This window comes from Merops nubicus, unplaced genomic scaffold (assembly GCF_000691845.1).
Source record: "Merops nubicus isolate BGI_N331 unplaced genomic scaffold, ASM69184v1 scaffold8138, whole genome shotgun sequence".
Taxonomy (NCBI): Eukaryota; Metazoa; Chordata; class Aves; order Coraciiformes; family Meropidae; genus Merops; species Merops nubicus.
Window position 1 is genome coordinate 52,432 of NW_008627718.1, and position 22,975 is coordinate 75,406.

The 22,975-nt window shown below is 43.6% G+C and overlaps 1 protein-coding gene across 1 annotated transcript in view; it reads left to right on the top strand.

Moving 5' to 3' along the window:
• Positions 1-3,756: 3,756 nt before the first annotated feature.
• The window catches only part of UNC5D (unc-5 homolog D (C. elegans)), a gene marked incomplete at its 5' end in the record, with an annotated part of 57,527 nt that continues 38,308 nt past the window's right edge, over positions 3,757-22,975 (top strand). The window contains 3 exons of the mRNA XM_008946424.1: positions 3,757-3,988; positions 10,564-10,707; positions 13,338-13,441. Of these exons, the coding sequence (XP_008944672.1) occupies positions 3,757-3,988; positions 10,564-10,707; positions 13,338-13,441 (480 nt within the window). The remainder of the gene's footprint in view (positions 3,989-10,563; positions 10,708-13,337; positions 13,442-22,975) is intronic.

The window sequence follows — 22,975 nt, forward strand, 5'->3', positions numbered from 1 at the left end:
TTTGCATCTGGGAAAAGATTTTTTTCCTCTGAATTGCCTACAGGGGGGTAAGGCTTGGAGTGCAGGAAATACCCAAAAAGCCTACGAAGCTAATGCCAAGATTTGTAAACTTAGGGGACTTGGAAAAAGGAAGCAAAGGGGGAGGAGCTTTTGAGGAAGATAGGGAGGCTGGAGAGAATGCTTTTCTGTCAGAATGGCTCTGCTCTCCCTGCAGGCACAGCCAAGAAATGAAATGCCCTTCAGGACAGTTACATAAGTTAGGGGAAAAAACCCTAAACAGCAACAAAAAACACAACACAGGCAGAAGGAGAAAGCAGAGATCCTCTGATTGTGGGGGTGCTTAATTAGAGTGGGAGGAGACTAAGAAGGGAAATAATCGTGAGTTTATTTTGTGTAGAGCTTTGTTTCTCTTGTCCCACCACAATTTAGAAGGGGCTGTGTTTAGAAACCTCTGAGAAATCCTCGTGTCTGTGCTTCCAGTCCTTAGACGACTCTTTTGTTTTTTTGCAGGGGTAGAGGGGAGGAGATGGAGAGATAAAAGGAACAGAGAATGCTTCAACTTATTCTGGGTTTTATAATCTGAAAGTAATGGTGATAATAATGGGATCTTCCATGGTGGGTGGTATTAGAGGATGTGGTTCTGTTATCAGGATGATTGTTAAAAAAGGATTATTTTTATTTATTTCCAGAAAGTTTTTTGGCTTGTTTGGGATACTTTATTATTATTATTATAATTTTCAAATGTAGAAAGTAATGCTACTTTTAAAAATAATTCTTAATTTGAAAAAAAAAAAGAACTTGCAATTTTTCATGGTTTTAAAATCTCACTTTAACATCTAAATTATATTCTAATCAGTTTTGAAATACCAAAGGATTCATGTCTGCTGCTATCAAGATGTTCTGCTGTGATCTGAGAGCTAACAGCAGTATATTTATTGCATAGAAGAATCTAGCGTTTGTTCTTTACTTTTTTGTTTCTATTATTGTCATAAAAAGATTTAAAGTCCCTATTGGATGAGTGTGCAGAACATGTAAGACAAAGCACTTCCTGAAAGGTAATTTTCCAGGAATGAAAAAACACAAGAGTTGTGTTTGATAGTTTGCTTTTCTGTCATTCACTCTTCCATGAAAACGGTAATTTTTCTGTAACTATGAATGGCCTGAATCTTGAGAACTGACAGTTATAAATTAAAAACCTTAATAATTTGAAATCAAACCCCTTCCAAAGTTCTAGCAGAATTTCAGATGAGTTAAGGTGCAAAAAAAAAGACAATGCACAAAATAAAAGATGCCTGAAGTTAAAGTTCCCAGTATTAAGTGTGCTTTAGGAGAGGCTTTGCTTGGGTCAGCAGCTGCTGTAGTTATCTCAGCTGAAATATTACCTGTCCTGAAGTGCATGTGTGTTTATGTAATGTCAGTAATAGCCTCCTACATAATATTTTATAGGACCTGGCTCCGGGATTTGTTCTCCCTGAGTAAGAATAGGCAGTGTCTGGTTTTTAGAATGTCAGAACATCAGTCTGGGCATGATCTTCCTGCAGTTTATCTCATTAGCACTGATGTGATCAAGGTCTGTGACAGCTCCTGTGATTTACATATTTAATGGTGTGTGTATATATCTATGTATTTAGTCAGAGCAATGTAAATATGGTGTCTTCACTCTCTATTCTGGGCTGGCTGGGTTCTGTGGGGTACCCCACGAGGCAGAGCTCTGGCTGGTCAGCTGCCTCGTTCCTGGTGCAGCTTTGGCTGGCTCAACATGTCTTCCTGCTTCTGCCAAGTACTTCTGGGGTGTTTCAGAGAGAACTGAAATGCCTCAGAATAATTTGTCTAATCTTGCTTTGCTGTCGATTGCAGTAGCCAAATTGCATAGGGCTTGAACATGAAATAACGTTTGGGGCCAAATGCTCCTTTCTTCAGTCTCTTTGTTCATGTCATTTTACCCTCCCCTGAAGCTTTTACAAGTCTGTTGGGTGACCTCTGATTCATAGAGCAGCGAGATGAGCAGCGAGCTGGACAATGCAGCTTGAACTGGGGAGGCTGGTGGCTGCTGTGGTGTTGAGGAAATGGCCCATCACACTGGAAAAGTGACAGGCAGATTTCAGGGGGGCAGGGATTTCATCCTTTGTGTCTTGCCCTAAAAAGCAAATTTCGTGGACTAACAATGGGTCATTCTAAGTTCTCTAGCTGAACGATCCTTATAAAATTGCCTGTTATTCTTCCTCAGCACAAGCACCTTGCTGCCTGCCAGAGCACTCAAATCATTGATGGGAGCATGAGACTTCCAAACCTCTCCAAAATCTTATAATGACATTTTTGTTATTTCCTATAAAGCATGGATTTAACAAATCCTGCAGGGACGCAGCATTACTGAAGATTGACAAGATGGAAATAAATGTTCAGTAGTAAAACACTAAAAATTATGGTAATATTTTATAAAGTATGCAGTGAATGTACTTTAAACCACTGAACACACTTGAAAGCCACAGTGATCTCCCAGCACACACGCAGTGGGTGTTTGCACCCACAGATACACAGCGTGCAGAGTGGGGGGTGCCTGGTTTTAATAGAAATGAAGGCATATGTTCTCATTATTCTGTAATCTATTAGACCTGTGAAGGGGTTTAGACTTAAGATAATATGAGTATCATCATAACTTATCTTTCATCTAACTTATTTTCATTGGTTTTGGTTAAATCACATATTGATATATGATGTAAATCACAGCTATTCCTTTCTCTGGTACCATGTTCCCTTCATACAGACTGTGTCCTCCTCTGTTGTCATTTGGCTACGCTCTCTGTCTTCAGCACTTCCTAATCTTCCGTCATAAATTGATCCCTTCTGAGTTATTTTTGTTGCTGTTCTCTGAATTTTCTCACAAAACTTACAAACTGCTGAAATAAATCCCAGTGTTGCTAAAAATCGATGGGAGTTTCCCGAGTTTGACAGCAGCAAGTAGGATTTGACTCAATTAGAAGAGTTGTAGTAAGGGAAAATCCTGTATTCCAGTGCCTCTGTGTTCATGTCTAAGCACAGAATTCGGAAATTAAGACACCTGGGCTTACACATTGCTGAGCAAATGCCCTTGGATCCCACTGGCAGCAGCAGAAGCTGAGAAAGCTCGCTGTCTTGCAGTTTCTCACCCTGCAGAAATGGCTTTTCCACTTTTATATCACCTTAAAGGGGCTGCAGTAAAAGAGAACTGTGTAAAAGCATATTGAAAATTTCCTCTAAGAGGGTATGAAAGCACAGTTGGCTTGTTCAGTGCTGGAGTGCTGCAGTAACGCCGCTCAGATGGGCACACTGCTGGGTGGGGAACGCTCTGATCCTGCTACATCTGCAGCAACTGTCTAAAGGAAATTAATTTCAGTGAAAGAAAGGAAGATTTGGTAGTTAAGGCACTGGGCAGTCACTCAAGAGAACAGGGTTTAGTTTCTACTTCTTCCACAGACTTCCTGTGTGACCTTAGGCTGACTCATTTGTTCTTTCTGGTCCTCGGTTCCCCATCTACAAAACCAGCAGTAGTGATGCAGTTTGCTGCTGCTTCTGTCCTGTCAATTTTCTAGAGTTCTTACACTTAAATTATTTTATTTTTTGTGTGTGTCAGATTCCTTGCAGAGCACAGTCCTGACATTGAGTTCTACAGCTGCTCCTCTAATAAAATTAGTTTTTAATAAAAATGGTATCTGACCAGTTAAATGAGATGATACAAAGGGTGTAAAAACAAGAAAAATGTGCATTTTCTTTTCTTTTCTTTCCCTTTCAGGAAATGATAACAGTGAAGCCCTTCCAGAGTCTATCCCATCTGCTCCTGGAACACTGCCTCATTTTATGGAGGAGCCAGATGATGCCTACATAATAAAAAGCAACCCCATTGTCTTACGCTGCAAAGCTATGCCAGCCATGCAGATTTTCTTCAAGTGCAACGGGGAATGGGTCCATCAGAACGAGCACGTGTCTGAGGAGAGCATGGACGAGGCGACAGGTAGGGGCTGCTGTGTCCTGCAGGGGATGGGTCTGAGTGCAGGGACTGGGATCTGCCCACAGACACCCACGGGGCAGTCTGACCGGGCAGGTCGCTGCAGGCTGGAGCTGAAGGAGTCGGGACGGGCTCTAGTTCCCAGTCACAGATGTCCTCTCTGCCCTGGGGACAGCCCGTGGGCCCTGCTCGGGGGGCACAGAGTCAGCACAGAGTCAGCACAGGGCATCCCTGGGCTGCTGTGACTCCCTGGCTTGGGGGGTCTGGAGCCAGCTCGTGCCTGCCATGGGGTGTGTGCCACAGAGCCAGAGCGGGGAGAGGCACTTCCCAAAACACCAAAGGGAAAGCTGTGATGGGAGAGGGCAGGGAAAGGACAGGGGTGATGGGCAGGGGAGGGGAACACAGGTCCTGGCAGAGGAGGCACAGTGTGCACGGGGAGAACAACGGGAACTGAAAAGACTGGAGATGCAGGAGGTGTTCCACAGGGCCAGTAACAAACTGGATCTGCACCACCAGCTTTCCCAAGTGGAGACATAGGGTCTGACCAAACACTAGCCATAGACAGTGAGCTTCCTGAAAGAAAACAGTCCTGGAAGGAACAGTAGTTCTCACTATTTCAGTGCTGCGGTTTGCAGTGGGAACTAGAAAGAGGGAAACCTATCACTTTATGAAATTCCTGTCAGGATGAACCCTGAAAAGCCACTGGTGTGATGGTTGAAATTTGCCTTCACCCCCAGGCAGTGGAGGGTATTTGGTAGGTAATAAAGCTGAGCTGGAGAAATCCATTGTGTGAAAGTGTGTATCTAAAAGAAGAGAATGAGAAGGGAGAAAGTTGAAAATGATCAACAGATTTTATCATGCTCCCAGCACACCCTCTATCTTTTCTCATTTAGAAGCATCTTGATAAATATTGCAAACCAATCTAACGTTGCACTGTCGTGTAATTTCACAATTCTGTTTTGTTATTGCCTCCTTCCTATTTTTAACTTGCAGGATTGCTAGGCAACTCCCTGCCTTGGCAGTCGCAGCCTATGCAGAACATCCTCTCTATCAATACAAGAATTTCCTTTTTAGAGGCAAAAATGCCATTTAAAAAGAAGTTACATCTCCTAAAGTGGTGTTTGGCATTCTTTCTAAGTGACACATTCTGAAGAAATTTCATACTGAAGGCTTTTTGTAAATGCTAATCTGGATGAATTTTAATTTTTACAGTTACCTTTTCGAAAATAATTTAATAGGCATAACCTTTACTTCTGAAGGCATTGCTGAATCAATATAGAAGAAATGTCATCCCTGAATGTTTTCCTCCCATATGGTTAATGAAAATTTGTCTTGTGAATACTGCAATTATGTTTTCTAAGCCTTGGATTAATAACAGAATAAAAAAAAGATAAAGTAACATTAGCTGGTTTTTTTTAAATAACACCAGTAACATTGAGGCTTGAGGCTTAGGCCTTAGCAAAAGGGATCTGGAATATAAAAGTTGCCAGTTTGAATTTAGCCAAGGGACAGAGATGACCCTAAAATTATTGTTCTCTAAACCTAAGTGTGGTCCAGATAGTGCAGTGTCTGTGTGTCCCAAAACTGCCACAATGGTCCTCAGGACAGCAGAGTGTCAGGGACGGCTGTGTGCAGTGCAGTGCTGAAGGACAGGCTTGGATATTCCCTCACCATGATGAATCCATATGCATAAATTATTTTGGAACTCTTCCTTAGCCTTCAGTAAACAGCAGACTGTTGGGTTTTTTTAGAGTCAATCTGCATTCTGGCAGTGCCCTCATTTCTGGAGTCAAATCTGGGGCATAAACATGTCTGTTACCAGGCTTGCAGTGTTCTGTGTGCTGCGTGGGCTCCATCTGTGAAAAACTGCACTAGAATTTGTGCCAAGAATGGTGCCTCTGGTTAAAGGAGGTGGTTGTGGTGTGCTCACTAGAGGGAGGCTGCACTACATTAAAATGGGTCTGTCCTTTTCCATCCTTCCACTGTTTGTTATGTGATTAAAATTCTGAGAAGATGGATAGAAGCGTGGTGAAAAATAGCAACAAGGAACCCAAACAAGAGGAAGGTTAATGATGAACACAAGAAATGTATCTTAGCATCTCTCTAAATTCCTGCCAGCAAGGTCTTAGCCAGGCACGTGCAAGGAATCTTTGGCAATGGCACCTGAAGGGACCTGCAGCCCTCTGCTGTGCCCATCTGAAAGCACAGGAGGGACACCTGTGGGTAGACAAGGGGTCTGCTTGGTCATTGGGGTGAACATGGAATCTAATTCTGCATTACTTCTCTTTCTTTTAGGCCAGAAATAGGTCTCACAGTAACACAGGAGTCTGTTAATTAGAAGAGGAGGAGCAGCAGGGAGGAAGGATTTTTGTATTTTCTAAGCTTTGTAGTTGCAGGCTGTGCCATGTGCTGGCTGCATGAGGGTGCTGGGGAGTCCTGGGTTGAAGGGTTTGCAGTGAAGTCTCTCCTGTTATGGGCTTGCTGCTGTTTGTGCAGAAAATTGGTGCCAGGGAGATGACACGTGCTGGATGTGTCACCCCTGGATACAGGGTCCCTCCTCTGCACTGTCAGTCAGCCCCTTGGAGACCAGGTTATTTCATCTCTCCTGCTCATTTCCCGAGCTGCAGGGAGCACAGTAAGCCACTGTCTGCCTTTCCTCTTTATTCCATGAACGTGGCCAGAGAGGAGCTTTGCTCTCTCCATGTGCTCTGCCTCGTAAAGTGAGAGTCAGCTCACAGATGCTACTGTGATAATATAATAATTATAGTTTGCTTAATTTCCTTCTGCCTTTTTTTTTTTGCCTGAACATTGCAGCATACATCTCAGAATTAGTCTACAAATATTTCACCTTTTGGTTTCACCAGGGGATCAGACCTGCTAAGAGTAACTAGAGTTTTCTTCTCTGATAAATAAAAAGATTGCAGCAATAACTGCTGTCAGTGTTTTTCTCATTTAAACAAATAAAGCTGACAAATGCTGAAGTTCTGTGCAGCTCTGTTATGTTTAGTACATGGAGAGCAATTATTCATCTGCTGCCAGCATTAGTCTATCTGCAGCTAAGCCAGCCAGCAGTGCAGGAAGCTTATTAGCATATCAGTACCCTAGTCATAATTTCATATTCTGTAAGGCTGTACTGTATTACAAAAGATGATGCTTATAATTTGCACAATAATTTAAAGGGTTGGACTCACAGTGCTTATTAGAGTTATACAAGTCACAGGTAAAATGTTGCTCTTGTTTATCATGAGCCAGTTTTTATTTGCATGAATTTTTCGTTCTGTGTCATTTGCTGTGAATAATTTTTCTGGCATTTCTTGAGCTGCAGAAGGTGGGTGAGTGTGTGTGTTGGTGAATAGAGTGCTGATAAATGAAGGATATATACCTCTGTTCCCAAGAGGTTTGCTTTCTGTAGTTGTTTCTAAAACAAATGAAAATAGGTTTACTTTCTCCATAAACAAAGCATAACTTTCCCCAAAGACTAGATGTTCTCCAGAGGTCCCTTCCAGCCTCAGCAGCTCCGTGGTTCTGCTATTTCAGATGCATCTATTTTGTCTATTGGCAAATTGGGAGACCTTGAAAAGCACCTGAATTCCTACCTGTCCCATCCTCAAAATGCTGAACCACCAGCTTTTCAAAATCATGTGCTGTTTGTTTGCCTGAACATTGAACTGAACCCTGTTCAAACAACGTCCAGTGTTGCTTCAGAAAATAGAGGCTGATTTATAGATTAATTAAATAACATGCCAATGAAAGGAATCACTGGACTGGAGATACTCCACCTGGATAAATCTGAAGCTGTAAATGCCTTGATCCACTGATGACTGCCCAGAATTTTACAGTGCTGGGGAGCCTAGAATTGGCTTTTGCTTCTCAGAATCATCATGCCAGGGCTGGTATTAGGCTGGTATCAGTGAACATTGTCGTTGGTGTGAGTGCACCGTTGAGCTGTACGATGTGCAGCCCTCATACCTTCCTTCCTTCTTGCTGCTTCTGAGAATTCCTGGAGTAGCTCAGGGCCTGGGAGAGTTCAGAAGACACTGTACCAGACCCAGGGGGGAGAGCAGCAGCAGTGTCAGCAAGGCTGCAGGCACTGGCTGGTGGCAGGGAGTGGTCTCTCCCCAGGAAGGTGCTGATGGAGGTCATGGGGTGGGAGAAGGCTGGAGGTACCTGGGTGCAGCAAGAGGCTGTACCCTGCCAGCAGCAGAGAGAGCAGTGCTGGGTGTAGAGGCAGCACAGGCACACGGGCAGAGCTGAGGCACGTGTCAGCTCGCTGAGCACTGGGTGAGTGGTTCTCACCAGGGACAGGTCATCTGGGAAAGGTCAGCGCCTGTCAAGGACTTCATAACCTTAAACCTTGTCGAAGGCATCTCATGGCAACCTTGTTGGACATGGCTGCAAATGAGCTTGGGTTTGGAGGCTCTTGAGCTTTGATTGAGACCATTCAGGGGCTGCTTGCAGCTTGATTTGCCAGAGGTGAGGAGCAAGGAGGTGACTGCCCGCAGTGTCACGGAGCACGGTGGGGTGCCAGCTCTGCAGCCAGTCAGGACCTGCTGGGTCAGGTCACCAGGACTCAGATGCTCTCTCATGGACCCTGCTGTACTGCTCGACCTCTAACCTGCACAGTTCACTCCACAAAGTGGCTGTGTGACCGAGAACCAAGGGTTCATCACTGGCAGAGCAGCTTGGGTGTTTAAATCGAGACGGTGCCTTTCCATCCTGTGTGCTGCAGTCACTCTGTCAGCCAGGAGGGAGTCCCTGCTAGAACTGCTGAGTTCCATGTGCTGTGTTTCTTTCATATTGGCTTGTTTTCACCATGGCAGAAAATACAGGGATGTTTTGTAAACAGTTTTGTTGAAAACTGCATCAACATATTCTAAAAAAAACCCCAAAATGCAAATAAAACCAACCAGGAAACCTCTGTTTGCTTATTACAGAGTGAATAAATAACAGAAGCTATTGCAGGTCTGTCCGTGTCTTTAGGTACATTGTGAAAGACTGCAAGCTGAACAGGCTGAATGAAAAGAAGTCAAAATCCTCTCTGCCTGCTGCTGGAATAGTAGCAGAAATTTGTGTTGCTTTGCAGGATTTAAAGCCTGTGTGACCTTCCTGCCCCTCTGCAGCGAGCATCCCCCGTGAGCCCCAGTGCTGCTGCTCGCCAAGGGACACGGTCACTTCCCAGCACCTTGCAGAGCCAAAATACCTGCCTGTTAATGGTGCCTGAGATTAAGTGGAAGCCAATTTTTATGGAGTTCAGGTTTAGAAATTTCTTGCTGCTTTATAAACTCCACAGGCATGAAATATTTTAAGATGGAGTTTTTATTCATTTCCAGAAAAGGAGAAATAAGTATCTTGGGATGGCACAGGAGGAGAAATAAAGTATTAGGCATGAATGTTCTCTATTTTGAAATGAATGTTTTTCTGACGAGCTCTTTCAAAGGATTTCTAATGCCCCTTAACCCGGATTTGGATTAAATTTCCTCTCCCTAAGGTTGTCATGCAAAGGTAGTTGCAGATACAGGAAATATCCCACGTGTATAAAATAAGGTGTAAGGTTTACAAGGCTTCTTGATGTCTTGTATTTGCCTTCCAGCTTGATTTGAAGCAAAATGCTTGTGGTCTGAAGGGCAGTACTGCTAAACTTCAGCTGTGCCCAGGAGGTTATGGGAGTGACAGCAGGCTCAGGGAGAGCACAGCCTTTTTCCCATCTTCACTCCTGATTATTCCCCGAGGTCCTTTTCTCAGCTCTTTAGGTCCTTTTCTCAGCTCTTTAGGTCCAACTCATTGCTGCCTGGAAGAGAGGCATTCATTTCACAGACACCGAGCAAATGTTCAGTCAACAACAGCATTGCACTGCAGATTAATTTAGCCAGGCTCTACTTGGAGAAACCACATAAAATAAGCAGGATATCTGATGCCATAAATACTTATGTTTGTGAAGGTTAAGAAAGGCAGTACTCCAGCTCTTGGTCCCAGAAGGACAGAGTGGAGAGGACTGTCTCCATTTGTGAGCCATGGCATTTATTCCCCTCTTTCTCTTCCAGGCTGTGATGGCTCCAGTGTAGCTCTCTCTGTGCCACACTGAGACACGGTTTTTTCTCTCCTGTAGGAGGAAACAGCTGCTGGCTGGAACCAGCTGGAATTCACTGGGGCATCTGATCAGCTCCTGTCATACATCCATAGTTCTGGCTGTTTGTCTTGCTTGAGGGGCTACTAGGGTACTTCAGAAAGGTTTTCAAGGGCACTGAGACGTGAGATCAGAAGACAATTTTATTGCATATTACATTATAAGACTCCAGATAAACATTCTGGGTGAAAAAGGCACAAGAGACAAAGTTTCTGAGGGAGGTGTTATATTCTTGCAAAGACTGCAGTGAGTAGTTAGTTCTTGTAACTCAATGCATTATGACCTACTAAGCTTTTAGAATTTAATTAGTGACAATATATGATTGTCAAAGCAATTAAATCCTTGCCTTGATTAAAAATGGAATTGCTTAATTAAAAGAAAAGGTTTGGCTAACCCTAGCTCTGTGCCTAAGTAAGACACCCTCTGTCAACTGGTTTTCCATATCTTTCCCCTTCAGGACTGAAGGTTCGAGAGGTGTTCATCAATGTGACCAGGCAGCAGGTGGAAGATTTTCATGGGCCAGAAGATTACTGGTGTCAGTGTGTTGCATGGAGCCATCTGGGGACCTCCAAGAGCAGGAAGGCGTCTGTCCGCATAGCCTGTGAGTAGCGCGAGCGTTCTGCTGCTCTGGGGTGGGGTGTGGCACATCCTGTCCTGTGAGGGTTCAGTGTAAAGGGGCACTGGTGAGGAGCTGCTGTCTGTGCAAGCCCTCCCTATCACATCCCACAGCCAGCGTGCCTTGGCTTTTTCAGAGCTCCCTTTTGTTTTATTGTGGGTTGATTGATGTGCATTTACACTCAGCAAGTCTGTTCAGGGATCCTGGATTTTGTATGTGCAGTGTCACAACAGTGCCATGGAACTAAAGAGGTTAAAGTGACACACACACCCCCCAAAGTGCCTCTTTGCTCCATGTTGATCACAGAGGTCTAAAAAAATGGAGGGAGGGAGATTCAAGCAAGGAACTCTGAATGAAACTTTATCAGGTAGCGTTCTAGCAATTTTTGATAAATCTTTGATTATGCTTTTTTAACAGGGTAACTTAAAAATGCATTAGAGAGAAGTAATAGGACAATGTAATAATTCCTTGATTTCATAAATGACAGATTTTTTTTGTTGGCTGATTTAGTTTGACCGTGTAAATATGTGTAAATTCAGTTTTTTATTTTACTGCATTAACTGTCAGAACACTGAATGAGCTAATAATTCCCTGTATGGCTAAGCTGCAAAAGACTTACCCTGAATTGAATTTTTATTGACTTTTCTCTGCACTGTGATTTCCTAACCCCATAATATGGCAATAGGAGTAAAAATCAGAATGAGCAAGCAGGTGGGGCTGTGTGCTGGGGCTTTTAAGCCCCTTGCTGTGGTACCAGTTCTTCCCCAGGGCAGCTCCCCAGGTGCCAGCCCTGACTGCAGGGATCCTGGTAACCCTCCCGAGAGTGCTCCTGGCTCTGCCCTGCAGGGTGGGCTGGGCCTGGCACAGGGCTCCACCTGGGAACTGCTCCTGCACTGGGCATTTCCTCTGCTGCTTTCACCTGAAGCCGTGCTTTTTTTGTGAAAAGTTGAGCAATTTTTGAGTGCAAAGATGATGGAACTTGTTAGTGCTCCAGACAGAAAAAATGAATAGCTGCCAACAGCAGCCTGTAAACCACCCCCCAGGAGTGTCCAGGGCTCACCCTCCCATGGACCTGCCTCGTTCTGCCTGTGCTGAGCAGCCTGCCTGCTGAATGCTCCCCTGTCAGAAATCCAGGCACCACCTCTGGAGGACTGGAGACAAGCAGGTCCAACTTGGAGAGCACACAACCCGTGTCCTTCCACAGCACCTCTCCTCCTGATGCCTAGGGTGCTAGTGTCTTTTTTACTTTTTTTCTTTCTTTGCTTTTTTCTTTTTATTTGCACTTAAAGCCTAGAGGTTCTGAATTGTAAGTCAAGCCCAAAGCACTGCAGCACTTTATATTTCTCTGGGAAAGCAGGTAAGTATTTCTTTATGATAGTGTGGAATGCAGAGAAAATGAGAAGAGGGATCTTACTCCATTTTTCATCCTAATAAAGGCATTTTTAGGTACAACTGCAGCCTAACTGTTAACAAATGGCTTTTTAAATAGAGTACTGGAAAAGATATTGGTTATCTGTGGGGAAAAAAATTAACATTAGCAAAGAATCATAAAAAGGAGAATACATGCACTGAGTGCATCCTTCTCTAGTGACTAGCTTGCTAAAATAAGTCTTAAAGTATTTTATAAAATATCTTAAAGTGTAACTGATTCAGAGTCTCTGCTGTTTAAGGGGGTGTATTTCATGAAGTGTAAGCAATGGAGAAAATTAAATCAGTAAATCCACACTGTGGAATCTGAGGCACTGTTAGAAGAAAATGAGTGTGTCTAATGGAAACATCCTAACTCTCAAAGCACATGTAGCAAGAAACGCTCCTTCCACTTTGTTTTCCTTTCACAGCCAGCAAAACTTTACATATTCATGGGCATATCTGGGTTAGGGCAATGCATCTGGGTATTGGGTTTCTTTGTGCCTGTTCTGGTTTACCCAGACGTGGAAGTTTACCCCAGACGTGGGGTTTACTCAGTCCATGGAAGTGCTGCACCCACATTAGGGTGCCAGGGACAATGTGCCCTGTTTCTTGTCCTGAAGTGTTCACTGGGCCTTGGTGTCTGGAATGAAGCAGTCTTGTCAGCCAGTTGGCAGTGTGTGGAATCCTTTACTTCCCTTCTTTCCTTTCCCTGCAGCTTGCAGGTGAGCTAAACAAAACATCTAGCTCAGAACACTTTATAAACCACCCTGGTACTTGTCTGAAGTAGCACATACTAGGAAAATGATTCACCAAGCCTAGGATTCATTCAGTTGGTTCCAACAGCACCCCAACAATACCACGTTGTTGCTGTTATTGCATCTAATTCTCCTGCTTTGGAAAGGCAATGGCTTGAGAGTGAGAGCACAACGGGGAGCACGGAGCCCGTGGGTTCTGACGTCGATTGTCGCTGTGGTCTCACACAGATTGTCCACAAATGGTGGGGAAGTGGAACCACAGCTAGAGGTGACAGGACCTCTCTGCCCCGTGCCCAGGGAAGAGGTGGCACCCCCAGCTCTCCAGTGCTTGGTGCACACAGTTCAGGACGTGGCCAAGTGGGGCTGTTGCTCACTCCTGCAGCCTGCGTGGCGTTGCTGGGGTGGGATGGCCTTTGCTGCTCTAACGAATGCTTGTGTTCAACTCTGCAGATTTACGGAAGAACTTTGAGCAAGACCCACAAGGGAAGGAGGTTCCTATCGAGGGGATGATCGTGCTGCACTGTCGGCCACCCGAGGGAGTCCCTGCAGCTGAGGTGAGGCTCTGTGCAGTGCCACTGCTGTGGCTGGGGAGGGGAGAAGTAAAAAAGGGCTCAGCTACCATGTGCTTTTCAGGGGCCAGTGTTGGTTACTGTGTTTTTCTCACACAGACCGCTTTAAATATGTACTGTTTGATTATATAAGTTTTTAAAAATTGTGGCTTTTTATCAGAATTCAGGAATGTTTGCTGGAAAAACCCTAGTTTTGATACAATTTTCAAGCTTTATGCTTACAAACTGAAAGCAGATTTTAACGTATTTTCTCAGGAATTACTTTTCTCATTGAAACATGAAGCAAAGAAAAGAAACCATAAAAATATTATGATAAATTGTTGCTGGAGAGAGAAAATCTGCTGCAAATAATAATTTTGTGGGTTTTTTGCTTAGCTTTTAGCATGCTTTTTGTCAAGAGAGTTGAATCTTAACAGGAAAATAATGGGGATGGCTTAAAATTATAATAGCCAGACTATTCTTGGAGGAAATTGTTCTAAGTAGGTTTTGTTTAAAAATCTGCTAGGGAGGCATTAAATTAGAAAGAATGTTCCCTGTTGGTGGAAGCTCACATGGCATCCCACTGTTCTGACCTGTCACCAGGCAGACTGGTGGTGGTAGTCTTGAGCCAGTGCTGCCGTGGCAAGACTGAGATCAGGACTTTAATCTGTTGTGGACCTGGGTGAGCCACAGTCTCCACAGTTACTGAGAAGCCTGTGGAGCAGATGCCATTGAAATTAGAGAGAGGAGAAATGCAGCAAACTGGGGTGCAAAAGACACTGAAAATCTGCTAGAAGTGTTAAAGACCAAAAGGAAAATGAGTTAGAAATAAGTATGGAGAGTAGATGAATTTGTACCTAGCCATCTAATGTCCATTGCTGTCGTTCAGATTTCTGCCACTACATTCTCAGCTGTGTATTATTTTTACTTATGTTTAGTTTTACTAGAAAAGTGGATACTGTATCACAGAGAATTGCCAAAACTATTGAAATGTGTTTTTCTGGTAAACACATCTATTTTGTAGACAAAACAAACTTGCAGAGGTGTAATTTCCTGCCCACCCTCGCTCTGGGAGGATTCCCTGCCCGTCCTCTCTGCAGAAGGGATGGTAGCTGCTGCCCACAGAGACTCCCCAAAGCCACCTGCAGCAACCTCAGTGACCTTTTCTCTCCGTTGGTGTGTGCTGCTAAACCAGGTTCCCTAAGTGGAATACCTCCCAGGCTGCCTGTTTGTCCTGGCTCAGATAAATTTGCTATCTCTGTGGTAACAAGTTCCACTTTGCTTATTCCTTTCACGCCGGCTCCCATCGTTCCACAACACTAGACAGACTTAATAATAAAACAAGTGAATGTTTATTTAAAAAATGCCTCAAATCAAGTGCAGAGTTACACTGGAAACAAGCAGCTGCAGGGTGAAATGAAGCATGATGTGGCCACCTACCTGCCTGCAGAACACCTTTCTTAGCTGTGGAGACCTGAGGGACCTGCAGTGCTGGTGCTGTGTGTCAGCCTGGGGGGCTGGCAGCCCAAATTCCATGGAGGGGCTCTGCTTTGCCCAGTGCCTTCAAATTCTGGTTGTCTTCCCCTTCCTCCCCTTCCTCTCCCACCCACCACCATTTTTTCTCTGTTCAGGGTCCTAATGCACTGTCTTAACAGTGTGCAGGCTCAGGTAATTCTTGTGTCTTGCATTACACTCTGCCTTCACTGAAGGAATGTTCTTTAATGTGATAAGGATCCCAGTACCCCCCTTAGATTGCAATAAATTTTCTATGCTACCTTTTTTTATGGCTAATTCAGCCATTTGTAAAAAAATGGTGATTCTCAGTTGACACTGTTGGAATTTTACTGAGAAGTTTAGAATTATTTGAACTATGCTGTTTTATACTCCACAATTAAACAGGGTATCTGTCTTTTATGAAAGTTAGAAATTACATCAAATGAAAAACTGACATTTTAATTGCTTTCCTACAGATAAAAATTGTAGAGTTCTCAATAAACCCTGATTTACTGATGTGGATTGTAGCATTGTTACTGCTGCTAACAGAGCCTGTAAATCATAACAGGTCATATTTGCTTTGGGCAATAAAGTTTCACATAAAGGCTCAGGACACAAAGTTAATTCTATGCTCATCAAGGTAAACAGTCTACTGGAAATAATTCAGTGTCTTTAGAAACTGGGTACCAGATTCAGGTAAGCAATGGCTCTGCTCTGTGGCAGCAAGCTTGGGGTGATAAACTCCTTTGGTATTTCCATGCCAGAGATGCCCAGCCCTGTTAAAGGTGTGGCTGAGGAGTGGCTGAGCTAGCCCTTAAGCCTTGCTCAGTAACTCTTATGTGGCTACTGGGAGGCGTAGAAGGTTTCTAAACCCAGTTCTGGCAACAAATCTATGGTTCTGATTCAATAATTTATTTCATTAGAGTTTGGATGAAGCCCTAGATGAAAACATAAGCCTTGAAATAACTACAGACAAAGAAGCTCATCTTCTGTTTCATTAGATGCAAAATAGATGCTAATTGTGACGTTGTTGGTGTGTGTTTGTTTGTTTAATCCGTATTCTGCATGGCCCTGGAAATGCACAGGGAAAACAACCTGGGTAGGAGACTCCAGCCCCTTTCATGTTACCATGCCAACGTTGCTCTGAATCCCTTGGGAGGATTTTGATTATTCTGTCAAATGCAGAAGTTCAGGAACATTATTTTCCCACCGAGCACACGTTTGCTGCGCTCGCCGTAGCCAGGGGTTAATCTAGTGATTCATTTCTGACAGTGGCTCTGAAGGACTGGTGCAGTCAAACCTCTAATCATGCAATGTGGCTCAGTGAGAGGCAGACACTTTGCAACTGGAACGAAGTTTAATTCAGCTCAATTATTTATGTGAGCCTGCCCCATTATCAAGAATATAAATCTTAATCTCTGGAACTGTTTTTCGGCAGCTTAGAGGTGCTGAGGTTTAAGTCTAAGGATAGAAGCATTGAAAGTAAATGTTCTTGATCTACACCATAGCTTAATCTGAAAAATCCTGTCATTAGTCCTATAAGAAGTGGAAAGCAGGGATATTTTTTAGTGCTGGCTGACATCACCGTTTCCTCAGGATCACTAGGCAGGAGAGCCTTTCTTTCCCACTCTTCCCTTCTAGTCACTCCTGAAATATTTTCACCTAAGTGATTTTAGCTGGTGCTAATGCTTCCTTGTTTAAAACTGAGTGAATCTCAGCAGTTCTTGCTGGGGAGAGGGATTTGTTGCTAAATATGTCAGCATCTCCCAGGAGTATTTATGCCATTATGTGCCAACTTCTTATGGTGTTTTTGTGCAGGAAAAAGTGTTTAACCAAGTGGCAACATAAATGGTCCACATCTGAGAACTCCTGAGTGTCATCACAGCATTTTGCCAGTGGTGCCTCTCAGTACTAATACTTATTTATTTTGGGACAGCAGGGGTGACACAGAGATCAAACAGCGATCAAAACCAAACTTCACAGAGAGGTTCTCTGGAAAGAATTCCTCTAGATTAAGTTTGGGTTTGTTGGGAGACATTTCTGTTTCTGCCATCTGTTCAGAATGTACAAGGCTTCTGTATCTCATCACCAGCAGCAACGAAAACACCCAGATTAAGTTTGTTTAGATGTGTTAATTTCCACACACAATATGTATAAAAAGAGTTAGAGGAATGTGGATTAAAGGTCTGGATCCATAGTTTAAATGTATCTAAAGTGTATATGGCTTAAACCTTGGCTTGTGTCTATTAATGTACAGATAATGGAAGCTCACATGACAGTGTCAATGCTCTGCCTGCACATACAGTTCAGTTTTAGTAAATGGCACCTTAGTGAAAGCAATCAAGGAGGGTCCCAAGTAAAGAATGGCAGCATTCTAATTCAGCTTCAGTGTTCTACAGGCATGAATCAGGAGCTCCAAGTCCTGCTGAGGCAAGCACTGGCTGTAATGCTGCTTTGAAATGCACTCTACCATCTTGATTCATTTAGCAGCAAATTTCAGTTGCTTGTGTCAGCCAGGTCTTAAGTGAAAGACATATAAAGGAGCATCTCTCTAAATCTGCATTGTCTTTCCAAGGATTTGATTGCACTCTTCGTGGAGCCCAAGTCCATTGTGCATGAAATCCTGCTGAGTGTGCCTGGCTTTACTGATCTAAAACCACACGTGGCAAGAGCAGTCACCAAAGAGAGCAGCTGGCTATTTTCTGTTGTACCCTTTCAGATGGTTTAACCAGCTTAGCAGCTGATGAGACCATTTTGAGTTCAGGATGGGCAGGACAGGCTCCTGCCTCTGCCCATCCCCTGGAGCACCGTGGCTCTGCTGCCCGTGCTGCCCCTCCTGCTCCTGTGGGCCCAGGGCAGCTGCCCTCCCCCTGCAGCCCACCCTCTGCTCCCTCTGCAGCCTCATTGGCAGGTCTCCCACCTCCAGAGCTTGCCTCTGTGAAACAGGGAACACGAGGAAATTCTGCACATCTCTGTTTTGGGAGCTTGTGGAGGGCTTGGGGCGTTTTGGGTGCATTGCCACAGCAGTAACAGAGTAAAACCTGAATCCTGACACCAGGCAGACTGGGAAGAGCTGTTAAATTCTCTCCTCATGCATTCACACGGCAAGCAAATCAGAGCTGGTGAGCAGCTGTGCTTGCAGGCACCAGCACCCAACCCCAATAAATTCAGGTTTTTATGAGTTAAACATCAAAATAAAAGAGAAAATCCTGCATTTAAGCAGAGCATCTGACAATCCCCTGCTGTGGCAAATGCTGATTTAAATATAACAGAGTCTCTGCTGGCACAGGCTTGGTGGGACTGGAGCCATTCCTTTCACTATTGACGCAGAGCTGGCCTAGGGAAGAGACAGTTCTGGCTTTCAGTCCCACAACAGATTCTCCCTATAGATGTATTTGTTAATTGTGTGCAATAGAGGCCTCATTTAGCTTGGAGTGTGTGCAGTGGGGCTGTCTGTGGGGCAGATGAATCCTCGTCTGCTGGTTGGTTTTGTTAGGTTGCAGGGTGGGTACTTTGGGCTTGGATCTCTGGTCCTGACTCTTGTATTGCTGAGACTGTTTCACTCCAGGGGGGTCGGAGGAAATATTCCTGATTTTCATTGGAGAGGAAAGAGAGGGCTGAGTTCTCTCAGAAAATGTGGAGCTGAGGATTGTCTTTGCTCTTGCTACTGATGATTATCTGTATCTCTTCACGAGATTAACCTTGCTCATTAATAAGACCTTTTGTTTCTTCTCTTGTACATCTTCTCAAGTGAATTTCCTGACATATTCCTTCCTGATTGTCTCAGCTGACCTTTTAGTTTTTCTTTAAATAGTTTTTCTGTAGTCTAGCTTCTCTTCAGTTTCTTGAAATGACTTTTTTTTCAAGAGGAGGAGGGGAGAGGCATAAAAAAATAGATCCTTCTTTTTGCTTAATTTCACAAACTTGCTGCTTTTGGTGTATGTGCTGAGTATTACCATTTTCAGTCTCTCCATTCTGTTTAATACTTTCTCCTCCTTTATCCTTCTGCATTTAAATAGTTCTTCTCTAAAGCATATGCTCTCTCTTCTCAGCCAGCCAGGGTAGGTCACCCAGCTGCTTTTTACAAATCTCAGTTTTACACCCATACACAACGTGCAAAGCAATGGAGATGCAAGCTGTGAGGTTCTGAATAGGTATTGAGCCCTCATCCCTGAGCAATAGGTGTTGTACTGCTATTTTCTATGGATTGCAGCCCTGCCATTAACATGATACAGTGCTGTTCATACCTATTACCTACACTATATACAGCAGCTTTGGTAAGATTCCCTATCCATAATGCTGGCAGGTTGGTGACCCTCATCATACCTTAGTGTTTTCCTGTGCTCTTGCCAAAGGATATTTTTCTTTCTATTAATTTTAAGAACATACTGAGTACTGGAGCTGCTGCCTCTCAGTGACACAATCAGTTACTCTCACAGTGAAACAACGAAGAATGTGGACAACTTGATTCTGTCATTTTATGCAGCTCTGTACCAGCTTAGGTGTAGCATCTGGAATCAATATGACTAATAGATCCTGGTGGTTTGCAACAGAGTCAGCAAACAGAATAAATTACAACATCCTCTAGTTCACTGATGGTAATTCCTTCTTACTGTCTGGTTCTTGATAGTGATGATGCTGCACTCGGTGACTGTTGTCAAACCAGTCTTGAACTGTAACCTGGAAAATACTCAGTCAATATCCATTTAATTGAGTTTAGGATAATCTCTGTTCTGTATGTTCTACCTTAGCAGTGCTTCAGAGAGTAAAATATTAACTATTTTTGGTGCAGGAGCAAAAAAAAACTGTGCTTGCTTTTGTAGCTAGTAATCTTTTTAGACAGGTGCTGTGGTGTGTTGGAGGCGTTCACTGCTGACTGACCACTGCCAAAAGCACTTTGGATTTCTCCAGATGTCACAGCTTGTTCCTGTTCCATCCAGTGGACTTGGTAATCGGGTTTCAAAACATTTCCCTAATTGGACAGTGAACTTCCATATTCTGTACCAAAACTAACCATCAGAAGGGGTTTCTATCACTTTCTTGAGACCTGGGTTTAATGTGAACTTAGTGTGTCTTAGCTTTGAAGAGGGGTGTGAAACTGGAAGTCCTGTAAAATGGGACACCTACACTGGCACTGAGCTGCGGGGTCGGTTCGGCATCGCTGGGAGCTGCTGCAGCCCTGAGCTGTTCTTACAAACCTCACATCCCTTTGCATCCAAGTGCCATATAAACCATCGTATTAGGGAAAAGCTTTATAAACCTCAGGCTTGCAAATGAACAAAACCAAGCACACAAAAATCCTCAGCTTCCTGGGCTCTGCAGGTCTGCTCCAGCACACGCTGCGGCGAAGGCGCGAGCTGCGGGGCTGTGCCGGGGGCGTCAGCTCAGGAGAGCCAGCTCCAGCTGGAGACGCCTGGTGGGCAGTGATACTGGAGTCTGTTGTGATGCATGAGGTGCAAATCTGAGCAGAAGCTGACCTTAAAATTTATTCTAAATCCCTTTTATTATAAATAAATACTCTCTGAGACTACATCTCTGAATAGCTCATATTTGAGAATTAGTAGCGGCTTGCAGCTCTGTATACACCTACTGTCTGATTTGGGCTTGGTTGGGCTTTTTTACAATAAAAGGGCAGCTGTTGTGCTAAACTATTACTGATAACTGTAAACTTATGTTGAGTGCTCTGCAGAGGTTTGTGGAATACTCTAAAATATCTTTCTGGTTTAATATATGCATATATTTAAGTCTGAAATGTGCTGTATCCAGTGCTGCTTTTTCAAATGTTTAACACAGATTTTGACATTTTAATGGACAGCAGTAGATGTTCCAGTGAATATCTGCATGAGTTCCGATGGTTTATTTACTGCTATAGCTTTTAATGGAAATGTAAAATAATTTCTCTTCTGGGCAGTACATATTCCAAACACATCAACAGAATGTGAAACCCACATAAAATTCAAAAGCTGCAAGTATTCCAAAAGTAGTGAGAGTCATTGCTGCCTGTTTTACATAGGCTTGTGTATTTATGGGACTTGTACACATACAGTAAAATGTAATATGGCAGGATAATGGAATTGTAGTAAAACACTATGGCAAAAAAGGCTGGTGAATTATAGTCTTCAATGAATCTTGTTTCTAGTTATAGAAAACAGAGTGTGATTGCTAAATGCAAACAGCGTGTGTTTTATACAGTTAGTTAAAGCCTTTTTGTTTAAGCCTGTGACTGCTTCAGAGAAACCTGGACAACACAAAACCAGAATCAAGACATTGTATTTTATATGCTGTTTCATCTTTGGACAAATCTGGTGTTCATTCCGTGCCCTTCATCACCTGTTGGCTTCGAGAGGACTGTCTGCTTCAGTGCTACCTTTCTCTCTTTTTTCCTGAAGTGCTTCATCTTCAATGCCCTGAACTTTTATTTTTTCACTCAGCCTAGATCATGGATTAGGTATTACAACAGCATTTGTAATACACACAGTGCAGAGCCTGGAGTAATACTCTGTAGAGGTTCAAACAAAGAACAGGTTTCAAAGGCAAGAAAGGCTTGTGATTATCAGTGCTTGTAAAAACCACTTTAACACTATTGCTCAATATGCTAAAATAAAAAGCCTCAGATTTCACAGTAATTCTGTGTAAGTGGGGAATAAAAAGAACATGGTTTTGCATGGAACTGTGAATCTTTTAAAGTGTGCTACAGACATTTTAGTGGGTTTTCTTGGCTATATATGTTTTGGGGCAACACAACCAGTTATATGAATGGGGATATCTGGTCATGCAGGCTAATAGTGAGTGTTTGGGGTTTTTTCTTTTTGCTTTGTTACAATCACATTTTTAAAAAAATTTATTGCTAAGATACTTAACGTTGAACTGAATGTATTTTAGGTACTCTTTTTTGGACGTTGGTAACTCTGAAATGTTATGGAGAGCTCATGCTTTTCTCCTAACGTTTGTCCTTGTTTCCACTGCAGACAGCTGGCTGGCAGACAGACATCTCTTTAAAAACGTACCTGAGTGAGCAAAGAGGGTCAGCCCAGAGTGCTGTGTGAGTGACACGTAGCTGGCTGTTGAGCCTCCACATATAATCACGTGTTTTAAGACTTTAACTTTCTTATGTTGTTTTAAACTGTAGTCTTAACAAAGTGACACGGGCAGAGAAAATAATGACTTTTAACTGTTTAAGTCGAGAGGATTTTCTGTGTGGATTCCTGTAGGGATGCCCTGAGCATTTTTCATATGTTCGGTCTTGCTGCCTGTTGTTCAGCTCCTCGTGGGAGCCCTGCCCACCCCCACACCCAGACTTTAACTTTCTTATGTTGTTTTAAACTGTAGTCTTAACAAAGTGACACGGGCAGAGAAAATAATGACTTTTAACTGTTTAAGTCGAGAGGATTTTCTGTGTGGATTCCTGTAGGGATGCCCTGAGCATTTTTCATATGTTCGGTCTTGCTGCCTGTTGTTCAGCTCCTCGTGGGAGCCCTGCCCACCCCCACACCCCACACATCCCCCACTCTGTGCTGCACAGTCTCTGGCCCGCACGGGACCCCCCCCGTCCATGGGCTCTGTGTGGGTCAGAGCAGCAGCTGTCCCCATCCTGTGGCACAGCTGTCCCCTAAACGTGGTTCCCAGCCCTGTGCCTGGGATGTGGTCTCTCTGACACTGGATTTGTTGTCTTCTGCCATCCTCACTCGCAGGCTGGGGTTCTGCTCCTCTCTCCATCATCCTGCCACTGCACTGCTGGGCTGTGTTCAGGCTGTCACTCCATTCTGTTCCTGTACCCTTCTTACCTGTACCAATTATGTGAAACAATGGCATTTGTCAGCTCTCTTCTTGTCTCCTTAGTAATATCTCCAGGTGCCTCTTTTGCTGATTTTGTACATTTTGCAGCTACCAGAAGCATCTTAGTCCCTGCACATATACCCTTTATTTGAAAAAAAATGAAATACCCTGGAATGTTCTCTCCAGAATGGGTACATGTGCTGCATTCCACGCAGGCAACTGAGCTGTGTCCTGTGTTTTCCTCCAGTAGAAAAAATATTTGTTTTCCTG